This window comes from Castor canadensis, chromosome 3, assembly GCF_047511655.1.
Source record: "Castor canadensis chromosome 3, mCasCan1.hap1v2, whole genome shotgun sequence".
Taxonomy (NCBI): Eukaryota; Metazoa; Chordata; class Mammalia; order Rodentia; family Castoridae; genus Castor; species Castor canadensis.
The window spans coordinates 114,888,750-114,908,109 of NC_133388.1; the positions used below are offsets into that span (position 1 = coordinate 114,888,750).

General features: G+C 35.3%; 1 protein-coding gene across 6 annotated transcripts in view; it reads left to right on the forward strand.

Annotated features, from left to right (window-relative positions):
- The window catches only part of Sntg1 (syntrophin gamma 1), an 825,003-nt gene that overhangs the window by 450,693 nt on the left and 354,950 nt on the right, over positions 1-19,360 (forward strand). For 5 of the 6 annotated variants that reach the window (XM_074068515.1, XM_074068519.1, XM_074068513.1 and 2 more), the window contains 2 exons: positions 1,742-1,797; positions 17,589-17,723. In XM_074068515.1, the coding sequence (XP_073924616.1) occupies positions 1,771-1,797; positions 17,589-17,723 (162 nt within the window). In that variant the 5' untranslated portion in view covers positions 1,742-1,770. The remainder of the gene's footprint in view (positions 1-1,741; positions 1,798-17,588; positions 17,724-19,360) is intronic. The other variant, XM_074068516.1, reaches the window with a different exon arrangement.

The window sequence follows — 19,360 nt, forward strand, 5'->3', positions numbered from 1 at the left end:
AAAAAGAAAAAGACACAGAATGCTTTTAAAAAATGATTCAACATATTTTAGTCATTTTAAATTTATAGCTGCTAAAAATGGTTACATTGCAACTATAATATTTATTGTGATACTTAGTAATTTGTATGTTTTGAGTCCCACAATAATCCTTTTTCTGCTATACTACTGATATTATTCTCTACTGTTTTGGTGAAAGAGGATGGAAGGTTAGAATTTTTAAAAATGAAGAAAAAGGGAGATGTTAAAAATAGTAAAGACATACAGGAGATGCTCTGATGTGTCCTACCATTAAGAAATAATGATATATTAAAATGTATACAGTAATGTTAAGTTCAGCATATGAAATTAAATATGATCATGAGATGAGATAAGTGGTTAACACACTAACATCTATTTCTATGGCCAATTGCTAGCAGTAAGAAATTGATTTTTGACATTACCCATTTTCATATGGTCAATAAATACTGAAGTTTTCTTAGTTCATAGTAAAGGAATAACTCCTTGTCAAAGTTGGAGATAAGCCAATATGACAGGTTCTTCAAAAGCAATCTTCAAGAATTGTTAAACTACTGATAAAATTCCCATGGGTACTACATATCTACATATAAAGTAATTTATATGATCAAATAATAAATTTCTAATGCCAGAATGCCCTTTTACTTGCTAAGGATTTGTTATTGTCTAACTATACTAAAATCAGCTAGCTTATGCATATCAGTAAAATAAAATCAGGCTCACAAACCACAAGACTTATCCAGGGAAAATGTTTAAAATATCATATGGCATATTCAGTTGCTACTGAAAAGTCAACAGTAATAATCTGTAAGTTGGTGACAGCATGTGTGTCACTTCCACTCTACCACACTTACCCGATCAAATATTCTTCAACTCGAATCATGAACTAGTGACAGAGGAAGGAAAAATAGTTTCCTGTTCCAAAGACTGAGAATGATTCTGAGGAGCATAGAGTTTTCTGTTTTCAAATTAACCACACTCTTCACTGATAAGTCTCATTTACCTAGCCATTTTCTTTTGGTGCTGCCTTGTTTTGTTTATAGTATGAGGGCATTAATTTTTGTGACAACTTAGTTTTGTCAAGCCTACCATAAAATGAAAACAAAACTCTCCCTTTAAAAAAATTTAAATGTATTTAAAATCTATACTCATCATTTGGGTATGATGACTCCTAAATGAAAATCCTTATTGGATATTTCATGTATTGATTTATCTCAGTATTTTCTCCTCTGTTAAACAGCTTGCTTCATATGTCATACTGTTTGTGAATAAAATTTTAAGTTTCACAGAGAATTATTCATGCATGTAGCTTTTTAATTAAAAAAAGAAAGATTAGTCAACCTTTTTTTCAAGAAATAACCAGATGAAAATCAACTTTTAATTACTCCTTTTAAAGTTTCTAAATTCTGGTTACAAAATGAATAGTGGGAACAAGCCAATACCCCAGAGACGAGGCTAATAAAGTCATAGATTACAAGGGTCCTGGTGCTCTCCATCCACTGAACACCTGAGCACATTCACTCTTCACAAAGCTGGGGATAGAAGAGGACTTCCTTGTCTTTTCCTTTCCCTTTTGTCAGTATACCCTGGCATTCTTGCCCCCTGCAAATGTGTCAGCACAGTTTTGACACAGGAAGTGCTTCACAATTTCTTACACATCATTGTTATTCTTTTCTGCTACACTTCATGCTGTGCTTAATAGCTTACCGTTTCTCTGTCTTTTCAGACCCCACATCCTTTGCAGTGCCATAGCACATGGATTTCAGAACTACCTGTGAGGAGGTAGGTGGAATGGCTTTCTGCATTTCCCATAACAAATTATAAACCAGAAACACTGACCCCACTTTCTATAGGTGGAACATTGTCTTTGGAAGCGGATGAGTGATTGGTTCACTTCACTTCTACATTTTCTTTCTGTAAAGCTAGAAAACTAATGTATGCCTGGGGAAGCCTCAGATGGAAAGTCTTTTTTTAAGAAGACTGGTGCAGTCTAACATAATTGAATTGCTCCTCTCCATCAGCTATGCATTTTGTGATGTCAAAGGACTGAAGTGTTGGAAGGAATTATTTTCACATACATGATTATAAGTTAGAAGACATCAAATGCTTCTTTTGGCACTCAAATCTTATGGTTTTAGGATTCTAATGTTATCTAAGTATTTCACTATTATTTAAGAGTTAGTTTATGGCAATTGAGAGGCTCAGCTGCACTGTCATCACATTTCAATAAGACTTAAAGTCATGCATTACTCTTTCAAGGATATTAAAGACCATTCAACTCTGCAGTTCAGTAGCTCATGAACTTGGAGCTCCAGGGACTATATCTATTCTATCTTAGGAAAAAAATGACTATTTGTTGCACTAAGTGAGTCATTCAAAGCATTGTTTTTTAAATCTGCAGGAAAATACAAACACTCATAAATCAAAAACATTTTCTATTTCCTTTAAAAGTATAGAATATTTTTATTTTATTTAAGTAACACAATAAACATAATTATACCTAAATTACATATGGTAGCATTAAAATCAAAGAAGTCAAAAACTTCACTTCTTAACATTTGTTAAAATCATCCTTTTAGTGAAATGTCATGTTATTTAATTTTTTGCATGAATTTGTGGAAAGATTCCTTATTTTCCTCTAAAGGCAAATATCTATTTACAATAATTGTCACAGTTGGTACAAAGTTTGGAATCCAAGTATAAGATATTTTAGAAAAGTAGTAGATTGTTTCTGTACCTTAAACTTGTCTTTTATCAAAAATTTTAGCATGGTACTTTATACATATCTGTGCTAGCACTTTTTAAATTACATTATAGTTATTTGTTTACAAACTTCTTTCATGTGCTACGTTGAATACTATAAGGTCAGAGTGTGTACCTCACACTTTAAAACAACATCTATTGATACATACATTTTCCCACTTCTCATGTTTTAGAAACTTTGTAGGCTATTCCAAGTTTAAATTTTAATTGTGTCATATCTAGTCTTAACGGCATTTAATTTTGGATGAAACAGGTGTCTGTTTCCTTCAACACAAATAACAAAGCACTCATTGAAACTGAATAGGTACCATGTGGTACCTATATGGGACTCACAGTAGAGATGGATACTGGCCAAATACTATTACACAAGTGGTTTATGTTGGACTTCATAAGCTAACAAATGATTTCTTGGACCTCTTTTTAAACAAAATCATTATATGTGTTAATTTGGGGTAGTCTATTCAAGGTTTAAAAGAGTTACTTTATGATTGTGATCATCTTACTCTTGCTTCCCTGGTAACCAGTCATTTTCTCTTGCAATGAGCCCTTTGAAAATCAGTACCATTTTAGACTGTCCCCAGCAGGAGCTAGAACTGAACCACACTTCTCAGTACAGTATCTGTGTGTCTTTCATGCATGGATGAACCAGCAGGAACACAGAACTGTAAGATGCTCTAAATATGTTCAAATATTTCTGAGGAAGTACCACAGTAATAGAGTTTGCATGAAATTTACAGTCTCACAATTTTAAGCAGACAGAAACCATAAAAATAATTTAGTATGACTGTCTCTTTGCCATTGAGGAAATTGAAAGATTTTATGAATGCCAAGTCCAATTTAATTAATCCACAAAGTAAAACTACAATGTATAGCTTGGGACTTTGATAAGTTCTAAGCTATTTCTAAGGTAACACATTGCTGAAAAGCATATCAGAAATAAAACTTGTTTTCTCTTGACTACGAAAAAAGAATAAAGGTGAAAACCTGATGTCAATACTCATCAGATCAAGTTAGAAGATTATCATGAAGATGATAGGAAGTCTCTTCTTGTAAGGAAATAGAAGAAATCCAACCAAATTGTTTTAATTTAAAAGAAACTTACGTTTCTCATATAGATCATTGAAAAATATAATTGGTAATTGTTTAAGATTTCTCAAACAATAGCTGCTCTTGAAATAAAAATATTGCAATTCCTATAATGAATTGAAATTTAGAAGTCTAGCAAGATGGAAAAATGAAGGTAGAGATTAGAGAAAACAAAATAGGGATATATATAAAATATACAACTTACAAGACAAAGTATACATATAGCCAGGAATAAGTATTATTATTCCTGTTTTTTTACAGTATCATCTAAATAAATCTATGTGTTCACATAAGTCAGTATTTTCTTTTCTTTTTTTTCATTTATTCATATGTGCATACATTGTTTGGGCCATTTCTCCCCTCTGCCCCCTGCCCCCTCCTTCTTCCCCCATCCCCCTCACTTCCAAGCAGAACCTGCTCTGCCCCTTTCTCCAATTTTGTTGAAGAGTAGACATAAGCAATAATGAGAAAGATGTAGCATTTTTGTTAGTTGAGATAAGCATAGCTATACAAAGAGATTTCTAGCATTGCTTCCATGCACAAGTGTATTACAACCCAAATTGATTCATCTATATCTGACCTCTTCACTACATCCAGGTCACCTTCCCATATTGACCTCAGTCATTTTAAGGTTACTGTGTTAGTGTTTGCATTGGGGACATCAAACACTTTCATGTTTTTGGTTTCCTACCTGTCCCCCTTCCACCCCTATGTGCTCTCTCCTTAGCATGTGTCCAAAGTCCAACAACATTGCTGCATTTGCCCTAGATCTAAAGTTCACATATGAGGGAGAACATACGATTTTTGGTCTTCTGGCCTGGTTAACATCACTCAAGATGATGTTCTCCAGTTCCATCCATTTACTTGAGAATAATAAGATTTCATTCTTCTTTATGGCTGAATAAAACGCCATTGTGTATAAATACCACATTTTTTAATCCATTCATCAGTGGTGGAGCATCTTTACTTTTTCCATACCTTGGCTATTGTGAATAGCACTGCAATAAACATGGGTGTGCAGGTGATCTGGAGTAACCTGAGACACATTTCTTTGGGTATATCCCCAGGAGTGGGATTACAGGATCATATGGCAGACCTATGTTTGATTTTTAAGAAGCTTCCATATTGTTTTCCAGAATGGTTGCATTAGCTTGCATTCCCATAAGCAGTGTATAATGGTTCCTTTTTCCCCATATCCTTGCCAACACCTGTTGTTGGTGGTGTTTTTGATGATGGCTATTCTAACCAAGGTGAGGTGAAATCTTAGTGTGGTTTTGATTTGCATTTCCTTTATGGCTGGACATGGTGAGCATTTTCTCATGGTTTTTTTGGCCATTTGAATTTGTTCTTTTGAGAAAGTTCTGTTTAGTTTAGTTGCCCATTTCTTAATTGGTTCATTGATATTAGAGAGTTTAGTTTCTTAAGTTCCCTGTATATTCTGGTTATAGTCCCTTGTCTGATGTATAGCTGGCAAACATTTTCTCCCACTCTGTGGGTGGTCTGTTCATTCTAGAGACCATTTTTTTTCATGTGCAGAAGCTTTTTAATTTTATGAAGTCCCATTTGTCCATCCTTTCTCTTAGTTGCTGAGCTGCTGGGGTTCTATTGAGGAAGTCCTTGCCTATTCCTATTACTTCCAGAGTATTCCCTGCTTTTTCCAGTACTAACTTCAGCATTTCGTGTCTGATATTAAGGTCCTTGATCCATTTTGAGTTGATATTAGTACAAGGTGATAAACAGGGATCTAGTTTCAGATTTTGCAGGTGGATAACCACTTTTTCCAACAACATTTGTTGAAGAGGCTGTCTTTTCTCCATCATATGTTTTTAATGACTTTGTCAAAAATAAGGTGGGCATACCTGTTTGGATTGATATCCAGGACCTCTATTCTGTTCCACTGGTCTTCATGTCTGTTTTTGTGCCAGTACCATGTGTTTCTATTGCTATTGCTTTGTAATATAGTTTGAAGTTGGGTATTGTGATACTTCCAGCATTGCTCTTTTTGCTGAGTATATCCTTGGCTATTCATGGTCTCTTGTGTTTCCAAATGAACTTTAGGGTAGATTTTTCAATGTCTATGATGAATGTCATTAGAATTTTGATGGGAATTGCATTAAACATGTAGATTGCTTTTGGTAGTATAGCCATTTTTACTAAGTTGATTCTACCAATCCATGAGCATGGGAGAACTTTCCACCTTCTGTAGTCTTCCTGGATCTCTTTCTTCAGGGGTTTGTAGTTCTCTTTATAGAGGTCATTCACATCTTTTGTTAAGTTTACTTGTAGCTATTTGAAATTTTTTGAGGTTATTGTAAATGGAATTGTTTTCATATCATCTTTCTCAATTTGTTTGTTGTTGGTATATAGAAAAGACAATGATTTTTGTGAGTTGATTTTGTATCCTGCCACCTTGCTGTAGCTGTTTATATTATCTAGGAGTTTTTTGGTAGTTTTTTGGGTCTTTGAGAGGTAGGATCATGTAGTCTGTAAAGAGGTATATTTTGATAGTTTCTTTACCTATTTGTTTTCCTTTTATTTCTTCTTTCAAGAAGAAGAAATAAAAGGAATTAAGAAAGATCTTAATTGATCTGGCTAGGAAATCCAGCACTATGTTGAATAGGAGTAGGGATAGTGGGCACCCTTATCTCATTCCTGATTTTAGTGGAAATGGTTTCAGTTTTTCTCCATTAAGTATGTGTTGGCTGTAGGTTTGTTATATATAGCCTTTACAATGTTGAGGTACATTCCTTCTATTCCCAGTTTTCTGAGGGTTTTTATTATGAAGTCATGTTGGAGCTTACTGAAGGCTTTTTCTGCATCTATTGAGGTGATTAAGTGGTTTTTGTCTTTGCTTATATTAATGTGCTATATTACATTTATAGATTTTCATATATTTAAGTACCCCTACATCCCTGGGATGAAGCCAACTTGGTCATGGTGAATGATCTTTCTGATGTGTTTTTGGATTTGGTTTGCCATTATTTTATTGAGGATTTTTGTCACAATGTTCATTAAGGAGATTGGCCTATAGTTCTCCTTTTTGGAGGTGTCTTTGTCTGGTTTTGGGATGAGTGTAATACTGGCTTCATTAAATGAGTTAGGCAGTGTTCCTTCCCTTTCTATTTCATGGAAAAGTTTAAGGAGAGTTAGTATTAGTTCTTCTTTACAGGTTTGATAGAATTCAGCAAAAAATCCATCAGGTCCTAGAATTTTCTTTTTGGGAGACTCTATTGCTGCTTCAATTTCATTTTGTGTTATAGATCTATTCAGGTGATTAATTTCCTCTTGGTTCAATTTTTGATGGCTATAAGTATCTAGAAATATGTCCATTTCTTCAAGATTTTCAAATTTATGGGAATATAGGTTCTCAAAGTAGTCTCTGATGATTTCCTGGATTACTGTGGTGTTTGCTGTTATCTCCTCTTTTGCATTTCTAATTTTTCCAGTTTGGGTTTTTTCTGTCCTCACTTTAGTCAGGTTTTCCAGGGGTCAGTCAATCTTGTTTATTTTTTCAAAGAACCAGCTTTTGTTTCTATGATTCTTTGTATTTCTTTTCTATTTCATTAATTTAAAATCTTATTTTCATTATTTCTCTTCTTCTCCTTCTTTTGGGATTTGCTTGTTGTTGTTTTTCTAGGAGTTTGAGATTTAGCATTAGGTCATTGATTTGATGTCTTTCTCCTTTTAATATATGCACTTATGGCTATAAACTTTCCACTTAGGACTACCTTTGTTGTGTTCCATAGGTTCTGGTAGGTCATGTTTTCATGTTCATTAACTTTCAAGAATCTTTCAACTTTCTCTTTTATTTCATCAATGACCCATTGATCATTGAGCAATGTGTTATTTAGCTTCTAATTGTTTGCATGTTTTCTACTGTTGTTTTTGTTGTTCAGTTCTAGTTTTAGTGCATTGTGATCAGATAGAATGTATGGGATTATTTCTATTTTTTTATATTTGCTGAGGCTTGCTTTGTGCCCTAACATATGATCAATTTTGGATAAGGTTCTAAGGGCTGCTGAGAAGAATGTATATTGTGCAGAAGTGGGATGAAATATTCTGTAGACATCAGCTAGGTCCATTTGATCTATGGTATGATTTAGTTCTAGAATTTCTGTAGTTTTTTTTGTTTGTTTGTTTGGATGACCTATCTATTGGTGATAGGGAGGTATAAAAGTCTCCCACTACCAGTGTGTTGGAGTCTGTATATGCTTTTATGTCCTTCAGAGTATGTTTGATGAAATTGGGTGGACTGACATTGGGTGCATATAGGTTGATAATTATTTCCTTTTAGTGTATTTCATCTTTTATTGGTATGGAATGTCCTTCTTTTTCTCATTTGATCAATGTAAGTTTGAAGTCTACTTTGTCCAAGATAAGTATTGCTACTCCTGCCTGTTTTGGGGGGCCATTGGCTTGGTAAATCTTCTTCCAACCTTTCACCCTAAGCCAGTGCTTATTTCTGTTGGTGAGATGGGTCTCCTGTAAACAACAGATTGTTGGATCTTCCTTTTTAATCCAGTTTGCCAAATGGTGTCTTCTGATTAGTGAGATAAGTCCATTAACATTCAGTGTTAATATTGATAGGTTTGTGGCGATTCCAGTCATTTAGTTGTTTTTGTTGTTTTACGGTTTGATTGTGTGCAGCTGAATCAATGTTATTCTCTGAGTCCTTGTCTTTTTTTCTTCTGTGGTTTGGTACTGCCTATCCTCTCATGGTGTTTTTCTTTTTTTTTTTTTTTGCTTTCATTTTTTGTGTGCTGAATTCCTTGAAGAATCTTTTGTAGTGGTGGCTTGGTGGTCAGATATTGTTTTAGGTTCTGCTTATCATGGAAGTCTTTTATTGCTTCATCTATTTTGAATGATAGTTTTGCTGTGTAGCATATCCTAGGGTTGAAGTTATTTTCATTCAGTGCCCGGAATACCTCACTCCATGCTTTTCTTGCTTTTAATGTTTCCATTGTGATTTTGATGGGTTTACCTTTGTATGTTATTTGTTTTTTCTGTCTTAAGGCCTTCAATATTCTTTCTCTATATTCTGTGCTTGTTGTTTTAATGATAATATGTGGTAAGGTAGTTCTATTTTGGTCAAGTCTTTTTAGTATCTTGGAGGCTTCCTGTACCTGGATGGGCATAGTTTTCTCTAGATTTGGGAAATTTTCTGTTATTATTTTGTTGAATATATTCCAAATTCCTTTTGCTTACACCTCTTCTCCTTCTTCAATGCCCATGATTCTCAGGTTTGTTCTTTTGATGGAGTTGGCTAGTTCTTGCATATTCCTTTCACAGGTCTTGAGCTGTTTGATTAATAACTCTTCAGATTTTCCATGAATTTCCATTTTATGTTCAAGTTCTGAGATTCTGGCTTCTGCTTGTTCTAGTCTGCTGGAGTGGCCTTCCATTGTGTTTTGTGTTTCTGTTTTGTTCTTTTTTCTGAGGTTTTCCATGTCATGGGTCACTTCATCTTTAATGTTGTCAATTTCCATCTTAAATTCATTTATCTCCCTATTTATAGTTTCTCTCTTTCACTTTGTGTTTAGGGCTCCTATGAGTTCATTTATTTGTTTTTGTGTCTCATTATATCCTTTATTTTTGGTGTCTTGAATTTCATGAGTGCCTCTTTTATGTTTTAGTTGACCATGTCTCCTAACATCTCCATGAAATTCTCAGTGATTACTTGCAGAATTTCTTCTTTGAGACTGTTCTTGTGGACATCATTTTGGTCCTTGGTGTCATTTATCTTAGTTTTTTTGGAGTCTGGAACTGGGTATGCATTTTCTTCATTTCACCCTGAATCCTGCATTAAATTATTTTTTGGGGAGAATCATTTCCATCCCTTTCTTGTCTTCCCATCACTGCAGTTGGTTCTGTGTAACTATGGTCTTGATAGGCTATTGGTGGTTTCAGTCAGCTGTTTTCTTTCCCTTGGTTTAATTTGTTTTGTGGGTGCATTGGATTTTTAGTTTAGTGTATGTTTGGTATTTCTGTCCCTGGTCTGGGTGTAATTTAGTATAGATTAATGCACAATAGTAAAACTAACAAATCAAACAAAACAGAACAACAACAACAACAAAAACCCCAAACAAATCAATGGGAAGAGCTGAACAAACAAACAAACAAGAAGTAAAATAAACAAACACACAAAAAATACTCCAAGTTCCAGAACAAGAGAATTTTAGTCTTACTATACTAGTTCCTGTGTTACTCCTTCAGCATGCAGCCTGGTGCTGGTATTTAAGCAGAGGCTCTGTCAGTCTGCCAGGTGGTTTGGGAGTCTTACCAGTTTTTTTTCTGCCTTTCAGTGGCAGCTGCTGGACAGTTCCTCCCTCTGTGAGTTGTGGTAGTTTAAGTTTGCATGTTGTCCTCAGGTTCTGGAGATCAGCTCTGGAGCCCACCAGTCATCCTGTTTTGGAGTTGGGTTTTTGCTTTGTTGGTTTTCTGGGGGCCTGTTTCTTTGCCTCAAGATCTCTGGGGCAAGGTCAGTGATCTGCTGTCAGTGTGTTGTGATGCTTTGCTGATTATTTTTCAATTTTGCAGTGTTCTTTAACTTTGGATGTTGCTCACTGGCTCAGGAGAAGAGCTTTATAGATCACTATCTGCCCTATTTCAGGCAGAAGCTTATCACAGGCCAGCTGTCAGCCTTTCTGCCTTTCCAGCCTTTGTTTACTGAAGGCTTGCATGGAGATCAGCTTCTTGCTCCTCCCTCCTTCCTCATTGTGCTTACAGCATCCCACCCCCTCTGTTGTGTGTTAGTTTTCAGTTCCGTGCTTGTTGCTCAGTTTTTTTGTGGGGGTTGGGGGGGGTGGGAGGGTTAGTCTGTTCAAGGGGCTATGCTGGTTTATCCCAGGGGTGGCTGGGGGAATACCATGTGATGCTTGGTGCTCACCTGTTGGTCTGCTGAATGTCTTCCAAGAAGGTTCTGGGCCAGCGTTTGGTGGTGCAGGGGCCCTCATGTTTTTTCAGTGTAACATGGCATGGAGAAGCTTCCCACAGACTAGGGAAAGGTTCAGGTTTTTGAAGTTTGCATTCTCCTTGTTGCTTTATTTCCTCCAAGTGTGGCCCCAGTGTCTCAACAATATTTTTGATTTACAGAGCTCACTCTGTCTGCTTCTACTCCCTAGTCACTATCTTGGATCTTCTCCAATATTTTCCTTAGTTTAACTTTTCCTCATATTTTATTTTCACATCTATATTCCTGAAAGTATTATTAACAACTCTGTGTTGATTATGAAAGTACATATTTCTTTTAACATATGCAGTCCTGGCCCAGGCATGGTGGTGCACACCTGTGATCCCAGCTATGCAGGAAGTATAGGTAGGAGTTTCACAGTCTAAGGCCAGCTCTGGAAAAATTGAGTTATCCTATCTGTAAAATATGTAAAGTGAAAAAGGGCTGGAGATGTGGCTCAAGTGGCATCATACTTGCTTAGCAAGCAGAGACCCTGAATTTAAACCCCAATACAATAAAAAGAAAAAAAGAGAGAAAATACATACAGTCTTGCTCTGCATAACACACAGTCAATAACAGATTATATCATCTAGGAATGTCATAGTCACCTTAGCTTGTGTAAGTAGAGTGCAACATTTGTAGTACATCAAAATCACCTAACAATGCATTTTTCAGAATAATCCCCATTGTTAAGCAATATACAACTATATCTAGTAATTTTCTAACTTGTACACATGTGCAATTCATATAATGAAATATAATCTATGACTCTTTTCCAATTGTAGAGGAGTTCAAGTTTTCCCATTTGATGTTTAACAATTTTAATCTGTGAAATAAATTGTCAATAGACAGATTACTAGAACAATGCATACAAAATTTGTTAATGTTCAGAAAAATGGGATCTATACACTAAGTATGGGACTCAAAGGAAGAGTCAGATACTTGAAGCTTAACTATTCTCCTCATCAGAGAGAGGAAAGTGTGGGTGTAAGGAAATTTCAAAAAGCTAGTAAATTATTTTCAGGGTAATGAATGGGCCCTGAAGAATCGACAATGACTTGTGACCAAGGTTTTCCAAGCTCTAGAAGGGATGTTTGATGTTAGTCTTTCTTCTGCAATGAGTTTAGTCTTCTTTGGTGAAGGAAATTTCAGGGAGAAAACTGAAAACAACTTTCTTCTTGTGGTGAATCCAGTAAGGTATAAGATACAAGAACTTTGCAAAATTCCTCTCACTGCCTGGGAAGTAGAAAAATAAGGGAAGACCAGAGGAACCTTGCATTCCAGGCATCTTCTAAGGTCCATTAACATGCAAAACAACAGTCTTTGGGGTATCATTTTTTGAGCCACCCCCACCCCCCCAAAACAAATGTGTTCAAAGAAATCCTGCTGTGTACAAACTACTACACTGGGTTCTGTAGATTACTAATCCTCAGTATTGAAGAGTGCTAATTTGTTATTAAAATTTTCTTGAGATAACAATATATAAAAGGAAGTCAAATAATATGATCTAAATGTAAATATCATTGAAGTAATTAAATGTGATGCCAAAATACAATACTGATCCATTTTCCATTTTCATGCTGATTATTTACTTAATGAAATCTCTCAGCTCAAAAAATTAAGAATTTGTCTTTGGATACAGTGAATTCAGAAGGCTTCAAAAAATTCAAACCAAAGAGGGGACTTATACTATGATTTGAAAAATGGCTAGAATTTAGCTAAAGAAAAGACTATGATTAAAAGTAAACCAAGAAGGGGAAGATAAATGATAAAATAGAATTCAAAACACCTTGCCTGAAATAACATTTCATATATTACTGCTGCAATATCGTTCAGTACAATAAATTGCATATTACTACAGGTTTACAAAACAAATTCAAGTGTATTTATCAACCAAATTAAAAAAAACCTGCTACAATGTTTACTGTTCAAATTATAGTCTCCTTGGATTTCTTATTTCTGGTAATCTTCATTTCAAAATTAAAAGAACATAGATTTTAAAGTTTTATAAAATCAAAATTTTTAAGACTGGAGCATAAGTTTAAAGATCTTATTTTTAAATAAAAAATAGATGATAGCTTATTTTTTAATGTTTCAAATTAGGTACTAAGTTGAGACAAGTATAAATCCTTAAAAAGTTTAAATGTGAGATTTGTATCTATAGCAAGGAATAAATTCTTGAAAATTCACAGACATATTTCATTTATTTGTAAAAGTTAGTCAATGAGTAGTTTTAAAAGTATTACCTTTTTATTAACTAAGAAATGTCACCATTTAATAATTCCCTATGCAAATTGTCTTCAATGTGGAATTTGTTAAATTTAGGTGTTTTATAGGTGCTATATTCCTATTCATCAGGTATAGAAAAATAATATTTCATTTAATCTCATTTTATTAATCATTTCCTTATAATTTTAACATTTGTGCTTTATAATTTTCAAATTTATAATACATTTATACATTAAATACGTGTATATGTGTGTGTGTGTGTGTGTGTGTGTGTGTGTATCACATGTACTTTTTGACTTGTGTGTAATATATGCATGACCAACAAAGTTTGGAGTCAAGTAATTATTGTTTTATTTCTATAAGGAAGAAGAACAATAATGAATGTGTTAAGTTTATCCTAAAATCAGAGGATAAATCAATAATGTTTTAGATGATTTTCAATTTTTAAACAATTCAGTCTTTGGTTCTGTGATGATTTTGCAGACATAGGTATTTCAGTTTGCCTAACAGCTGATCTCAGACCTTGTTTTCATTAGTGTGCCCTGAAGCAATCTTGGGGGAAGGGAGAGCAGATGTCATTGTAGTCCCGTCCCCCCACCCCTCATCAGACAGTGTCCTGTGTTCCCAGTAACTTGCCTTTAGGGAAAAGGTGTCTATCAATTGCAGAGAGGTCCTTTCCATTTCTACCCTGCCTCTGGTGGTTGCTGATGCTTTCTTGTATGATGGACAGCTAGGTCCAGATGATGTCCTTTTCAGAATCATTTCCACTGCATGAAGAGATTCTTGAAGGCTACTAAGATGCTAGTGGCCGTGCCATTGTTATACATGATGATTGGTATAGTTCTCCCTAAAAATCTCTGCAAGAGAGAAACCAAAGCAAGCATAAAGAGCACAAAACCCATAAAACCTGGCTTTTGTCCTGCCCTAATGCTTCATCTCAGCTCCATTGCTCCTGTCCTATTTGTGAAAGTGAATATATTGTGCTATTAGATAATGAAATGAACTAGTATTTCTTAGCACACAATGGGCCCTGTGTAAGTGGTCATTAAAGAACAGATTAGTGAAGCATGTGCCCACATTTCATTGGCCAGGATCCCTGTGAGCCATGGTACACCTTCTCAGGACAATGCCATGCAATTGGGTTCTTCAATCGTCAGAAATCTCCTAGAGGGACTTGAATGGAGCTGTTTTCCAGTTTCCAACACTCCCTGCTCAAAGTCCACATTCTGACAACAATAACTGTATCTTAATTTTCCCATTTCCTTGTTCTCTTCTACTCCATGGGAATAAACAAATTTAGGAAACAAATTTGAACAAATTACCACATTGCTGGCACTATGCTAGAGCACCTCCATCACCTTCAAACTCCTGCCACATCATCCAAGGGCCTCATCTGATCATGAAACAACTTCTTCCATGACTTCTGCTGGACCACACAGCCTCAGCATGGAGGATGCCTTCTCGTCCTTCTGACTTCTTACATCCTGTGAGCTATGCATCTTCATGCTGAATCATCTTCATTCATTTCCTATCTCCTGCTTGATGAAAATCCATTTGTTTCCTCAAAAACTGCTTCTTCAATTGATTTTTCAAGAAAATCCATATCTTTTTTATCTGTAAATCCTCCTTAAACATCCCTTAAAAAAATATCCAATTCCTCTCTCCACAGTGGTCCCCCATCAGATAGATTTTGCATCTATTTTCTATCATATTGTATCTATGTATCATATTTCATATAAATGTATATATAGATAGATAGATATAGATATAGATAGATAGATAGATAGATACTTTTTTTAATAGGTAGAAATACTCTGAAGTCAGGGATTCTTGTCTACTTCATCTCTGAGTCTCTGTTAATATAACACAATATTTTAAAAGTAATAAATGTATGGGATTTTCCATACATTTTTATTTAATCTGTCTTAATTTTTGTGGTAAAATATATGTAATGTCTATCAACTCTGAAAAATGTCAATTTGTCCTCAGCTCTCTGTTTTCTGTTTTCTTCAAGCATTCACTTATTTATGTATGTGTGTGTGTATGTATACTGGCAGGGGGAGATGATTGAACCTAACACCTTATGCTGATGAAGCAGATGCTCTACCACTTTAGCTATGGCCCTGGCTTTTTGTTTTTGAGACAGGATCTTGCTATCCTACTTTTGCCCAGCTTGACCATGAATTTCTAATCTTCCTGCCTCTACCTCCCAAGTATCTGGAATTGAAAGCATATACCACCATGCCCAGCAGCAGCTATTTATTGATATATGTGTATGTTTCTTTCTAACAAAATTCTATGTTGTTCTTGAATTTTTTGTAACTCTTGTCCTCTCAGGACCCAGAAGTGAGTTTAAAGTCTGTGTTCAGTTTCCAGACCACTATGTAATAATGAGGGAACATTTTATATACTACAGAGTCAGTGTCCACTTTGGCCTCATTAGAAACAAGATGATAAACCCTCACGGTGGACTCAGAGTTCCTCAGATGTTCTCTTTGATGTATAATAATAATGTATTTCTGAACTCTCAAGGAAAAAGTCCCTCTTTATTCTTAAGTTGAAACAGCAATGTTTGTTATTACCAGCTATTTCTTACACATAGGGGAAAAGTTGGCCCAGAATGTACTGTACATTGAAAATCACCAAATGTGCTCAATTATGATCATGTGGCTTTGATGTATTATTTCACCACCATACAGTTCCCCACATCCATCATTGGGCCCCAGCCAAGATCACATAGTAAGCATGAAGACATTATTGTGGGAAAAATGCAAAAAATTTACATTTTATATTAAGGAAAGTATCATATGCTACTTTAAAGTGCTTTTGTACTCTGGACATATCCACTTGAATTACATTCTAGAATAGATTAATCAGTATGATTTAGTGTGCACCTGCTGGGTGCTGTGGCCAGTGATGAGGAAAAATGCACTTAAAGCAGTTTCTGTTTTTCCTAAAAATGACACAAGTCTTAAAAAGTAACTGTAGACTAAGACACAACTGTGTGTGATAAAGGATAAAATGGTGCACATCAGCACATGTGAGAAATCTATTCATAGGCTGATTAGTTGGAAGCTCTACTCTTGAAATATATTCCCATTAACATTATGAAAAATTATTCTAAAGAAATAAATTCCTTCTAATCCCCATGGAAAATTTTATTCTAAGAGTAAGTCTGATATCAATTGCCTGGGTTATTGTACTCCCAAAACACTGAGGATAAAAATGTATCCCTATGTATTCCCCCATTCAGTTAACTATCAAAGGAAAATGTTACTTTTAGTCATTGTTCTCATTCACTTTTTCGTTCAGAGTAAGACCCAGGGAGTATATTCTATCCCAAAGAAATTTTCTCTAGTACCTGTGACAAATGTACAGCCACATGTGGTGGTGCATGCCTGATATCTAAGCTACTTGGGAGGTGGCAGTAGGAGGATTATGGTACAAGGCCAGGCCCAGGCAAAATGGTAAGAACCTATGCAGAAAATAATTTAAAAAGTAGAAAGTGCTGGGTGTGTTGCTCAAAGGGTAAGGCACAAAGCCCTGAGTGCATACCCCAGTACTGCCAGAAAAAAAGAAGAAAAGAAAGAGAGAAAGAGAGAGAGAAAGAAAGAAAGAAAGAAAGAAAGAAAAGCACTTATTAGGGAGAAAATACTTATTCAGGTGGACGTTGTAATATCAAAGTGCTCCCAGAATGATAAGGATTCATGGACTTCTCTAGAGATTACTAAGGTGCTGGAGAAAAGCCACAAAGTACAAGTTAGAAATCTTAAGTCTGCTTTCACAATTCCCAAAAATGTGTGATCCCAACACATTGACTCAGAAACAAACAAAAACAAACAAACAAAAATGAACCTTATTTTAGGTTATCTTCTTGAGTAACTTACTTGGTAATGGAGATAGTTCACTTGCCTCCTATCTTCATTCCTCCTAAGTACAGAGTGTGTGTGTATGTGTGCATGCATGCTCACGTGTGTACATATGTTGACAACTAGGGATATTAAAAAGTGTAATTAAGAGTAAATGTTAAGTAGGTATGTTTTTAGCTTTAAAATTCTATGTTAGGGACAAAAATGGACTGAAGTTTGCTGGAGCAGCAGATGGGCATGGAGTTTTTTATTTTCTTTTTGGAGTGAGGAAAGTGTTCCAAAATTGATGATAGTGATATTACCTGGCTCTAGAAATACTTAAAAATGAATCATAAAATTTCAAGCTCTGAATTCTTCAGAATGTAAGTTGTATACTATAAAGAGATTACATTTTTGGATTTAGATTAGAAGTGTTAAACCAAACTTCCATTGTTTTGCAAATGTGAAACAACCTTACTCACAAATCTCAATGTGGATTTCTGACATAGTCTCCATTATCTGAATGTCTACTTTGCTTCAAGAGGTTGCCCTTTTCTGCTGCACCATTTCTGACTTACCAGAGTACACGTTCCTCAGGTTTAAAATGTTACTCACCATGTTTTGCTTTAAATAGGCCCTAAAATTCTAATTTGTACACTAAACATGTTTTTTCTCTCTTTGGTTTTTTGTGTCTTAAGACAAAGACAGGAGTTTGCTTGCTGCAGGATGGTAATCAGGAGCCATTCAAAGTCCGGCTACACCTTGCCAGAGATCTTCTGATTCTCCAGGAGCAGGATGTGATATGCGTGTCTGGTGAGCCTTTCTATTCTGGTGTAAGTAGCTCTTCCTTCTGTTGATGCTTTTTTGTTTTTATGCTTTGTTAATAAAAATTCTTATTCACAGAAAACTCAGAATATATTTTCTTTTACTTTCTGAGCCTGGTCAATGGTCCTGCATGTCAGTTTTGTTCATACTGCTAAGTAAGCAGTGTCCCTGTCTGAGGAGGACTTTGCTGGGTCATAGTGCACCTTTGGAGCACATCTCTAACTTGGGGTATACAGACTCCTCTGTGTCATATGATAGGGAGTAACATTTGCATTTTGTGATTATGAGAGAGTGTACCCTAGCTTTTCACACAGGACTCATGAGAATAGTAAAGGTGGTATCCACAGCTCCGGTCTTATCTTGCATCACCTTGTACTATTGGAGGTGATCCTACTGACGAGCCCATCTCATAGTTAGTAAAGCCACGTGCTGTAGGTACTGGTTGATGAACTAAGTGTGAATGCTTCCCCTGGGATGAGTGGGAAGGGCTGTCTGTACCTCCATGATAGAATTATGCTGCTGGGGTTAGCAATTCTTTACTCCAGTGCTCTGACATACTGTGCTGCACTAATCTAGCCTCAGAGAGAAAGGCATAAATTATGCTCCAAACTGATTGGTGTGCTTCCTAGCACCAAAGCACAGCTGTGGATGACATCCTGACATCCGTAGGTATGACTGAATTTTATCTGATAAAAATATGTATCATAAAACAAGATAAGTTCTAGAGTTCTTATTCATGTGTAATATCCTCAAAGACACCATTGTAACAGAGTTAATGCATGTGACCTTAGAAGAAAATTATAACGAGTATCCAACAAGCTCCCTGGCTTCCCCAGACAGATGCAACTATTTAGTATGAAGATTTAATTTGTACTTTCCTAACAGACTTCCCTTGGAGTGCATTGTTGATAGTGAATAATGCTGAACCTGAGCTTTCATATCACATCTTACTAACACCCTATGGGAAGCACACAGGTCCTAAATCAATAGGCCTTTGCTAATGAAAGATAATGGACATTTTGCAGACTGTTAACTATTCTTTTGTCACAGACCATTTAAATCATCCTGAATCATGGGCTTGGATGTCAAGGCTGATTAAACTGTTCCCAGGGGCTGTCCTTTCTTCCTCTTGGTTAATAACAGCATAGTGGTTGATTTCTTTCTTCTTTTCTTTTCAGAGAGGTATGATTTACATAACTCTCTGGAATAAATATATCATCACATAGGTCTAAATCAGTAAAATATACTTGGTAAAATTCAGTATTTCAAAAATGAAATAATGGTTGATTTTCAATTTTGTAGCAATAGTAAAAGTACAGAGATATGCTCAGAATCCTGGGAAGCACTCAAATAGAATTTAGGAGAAACTTCTCATGATAATGTCCGTAACAGCAAAAAAAAAAATCATTTAACAAAAGTGAATACCTAACTATAAGAAGCAATTTCATCAAAATATAAATATTGCTTATTTGATAATGAGTGTATAATGAACAGTTTCACTAACTTTATAGCTAACCTTTCTAAGGTTGAGAAAAGTTAGGGATCTTCACAGAAGATAAAACAAGTCAAGAAATGGATACAGATAGCATAACAAATATAAAGGAAGAGGTAAAACTGATTTATTTGTGCATTTCATGATGTAATA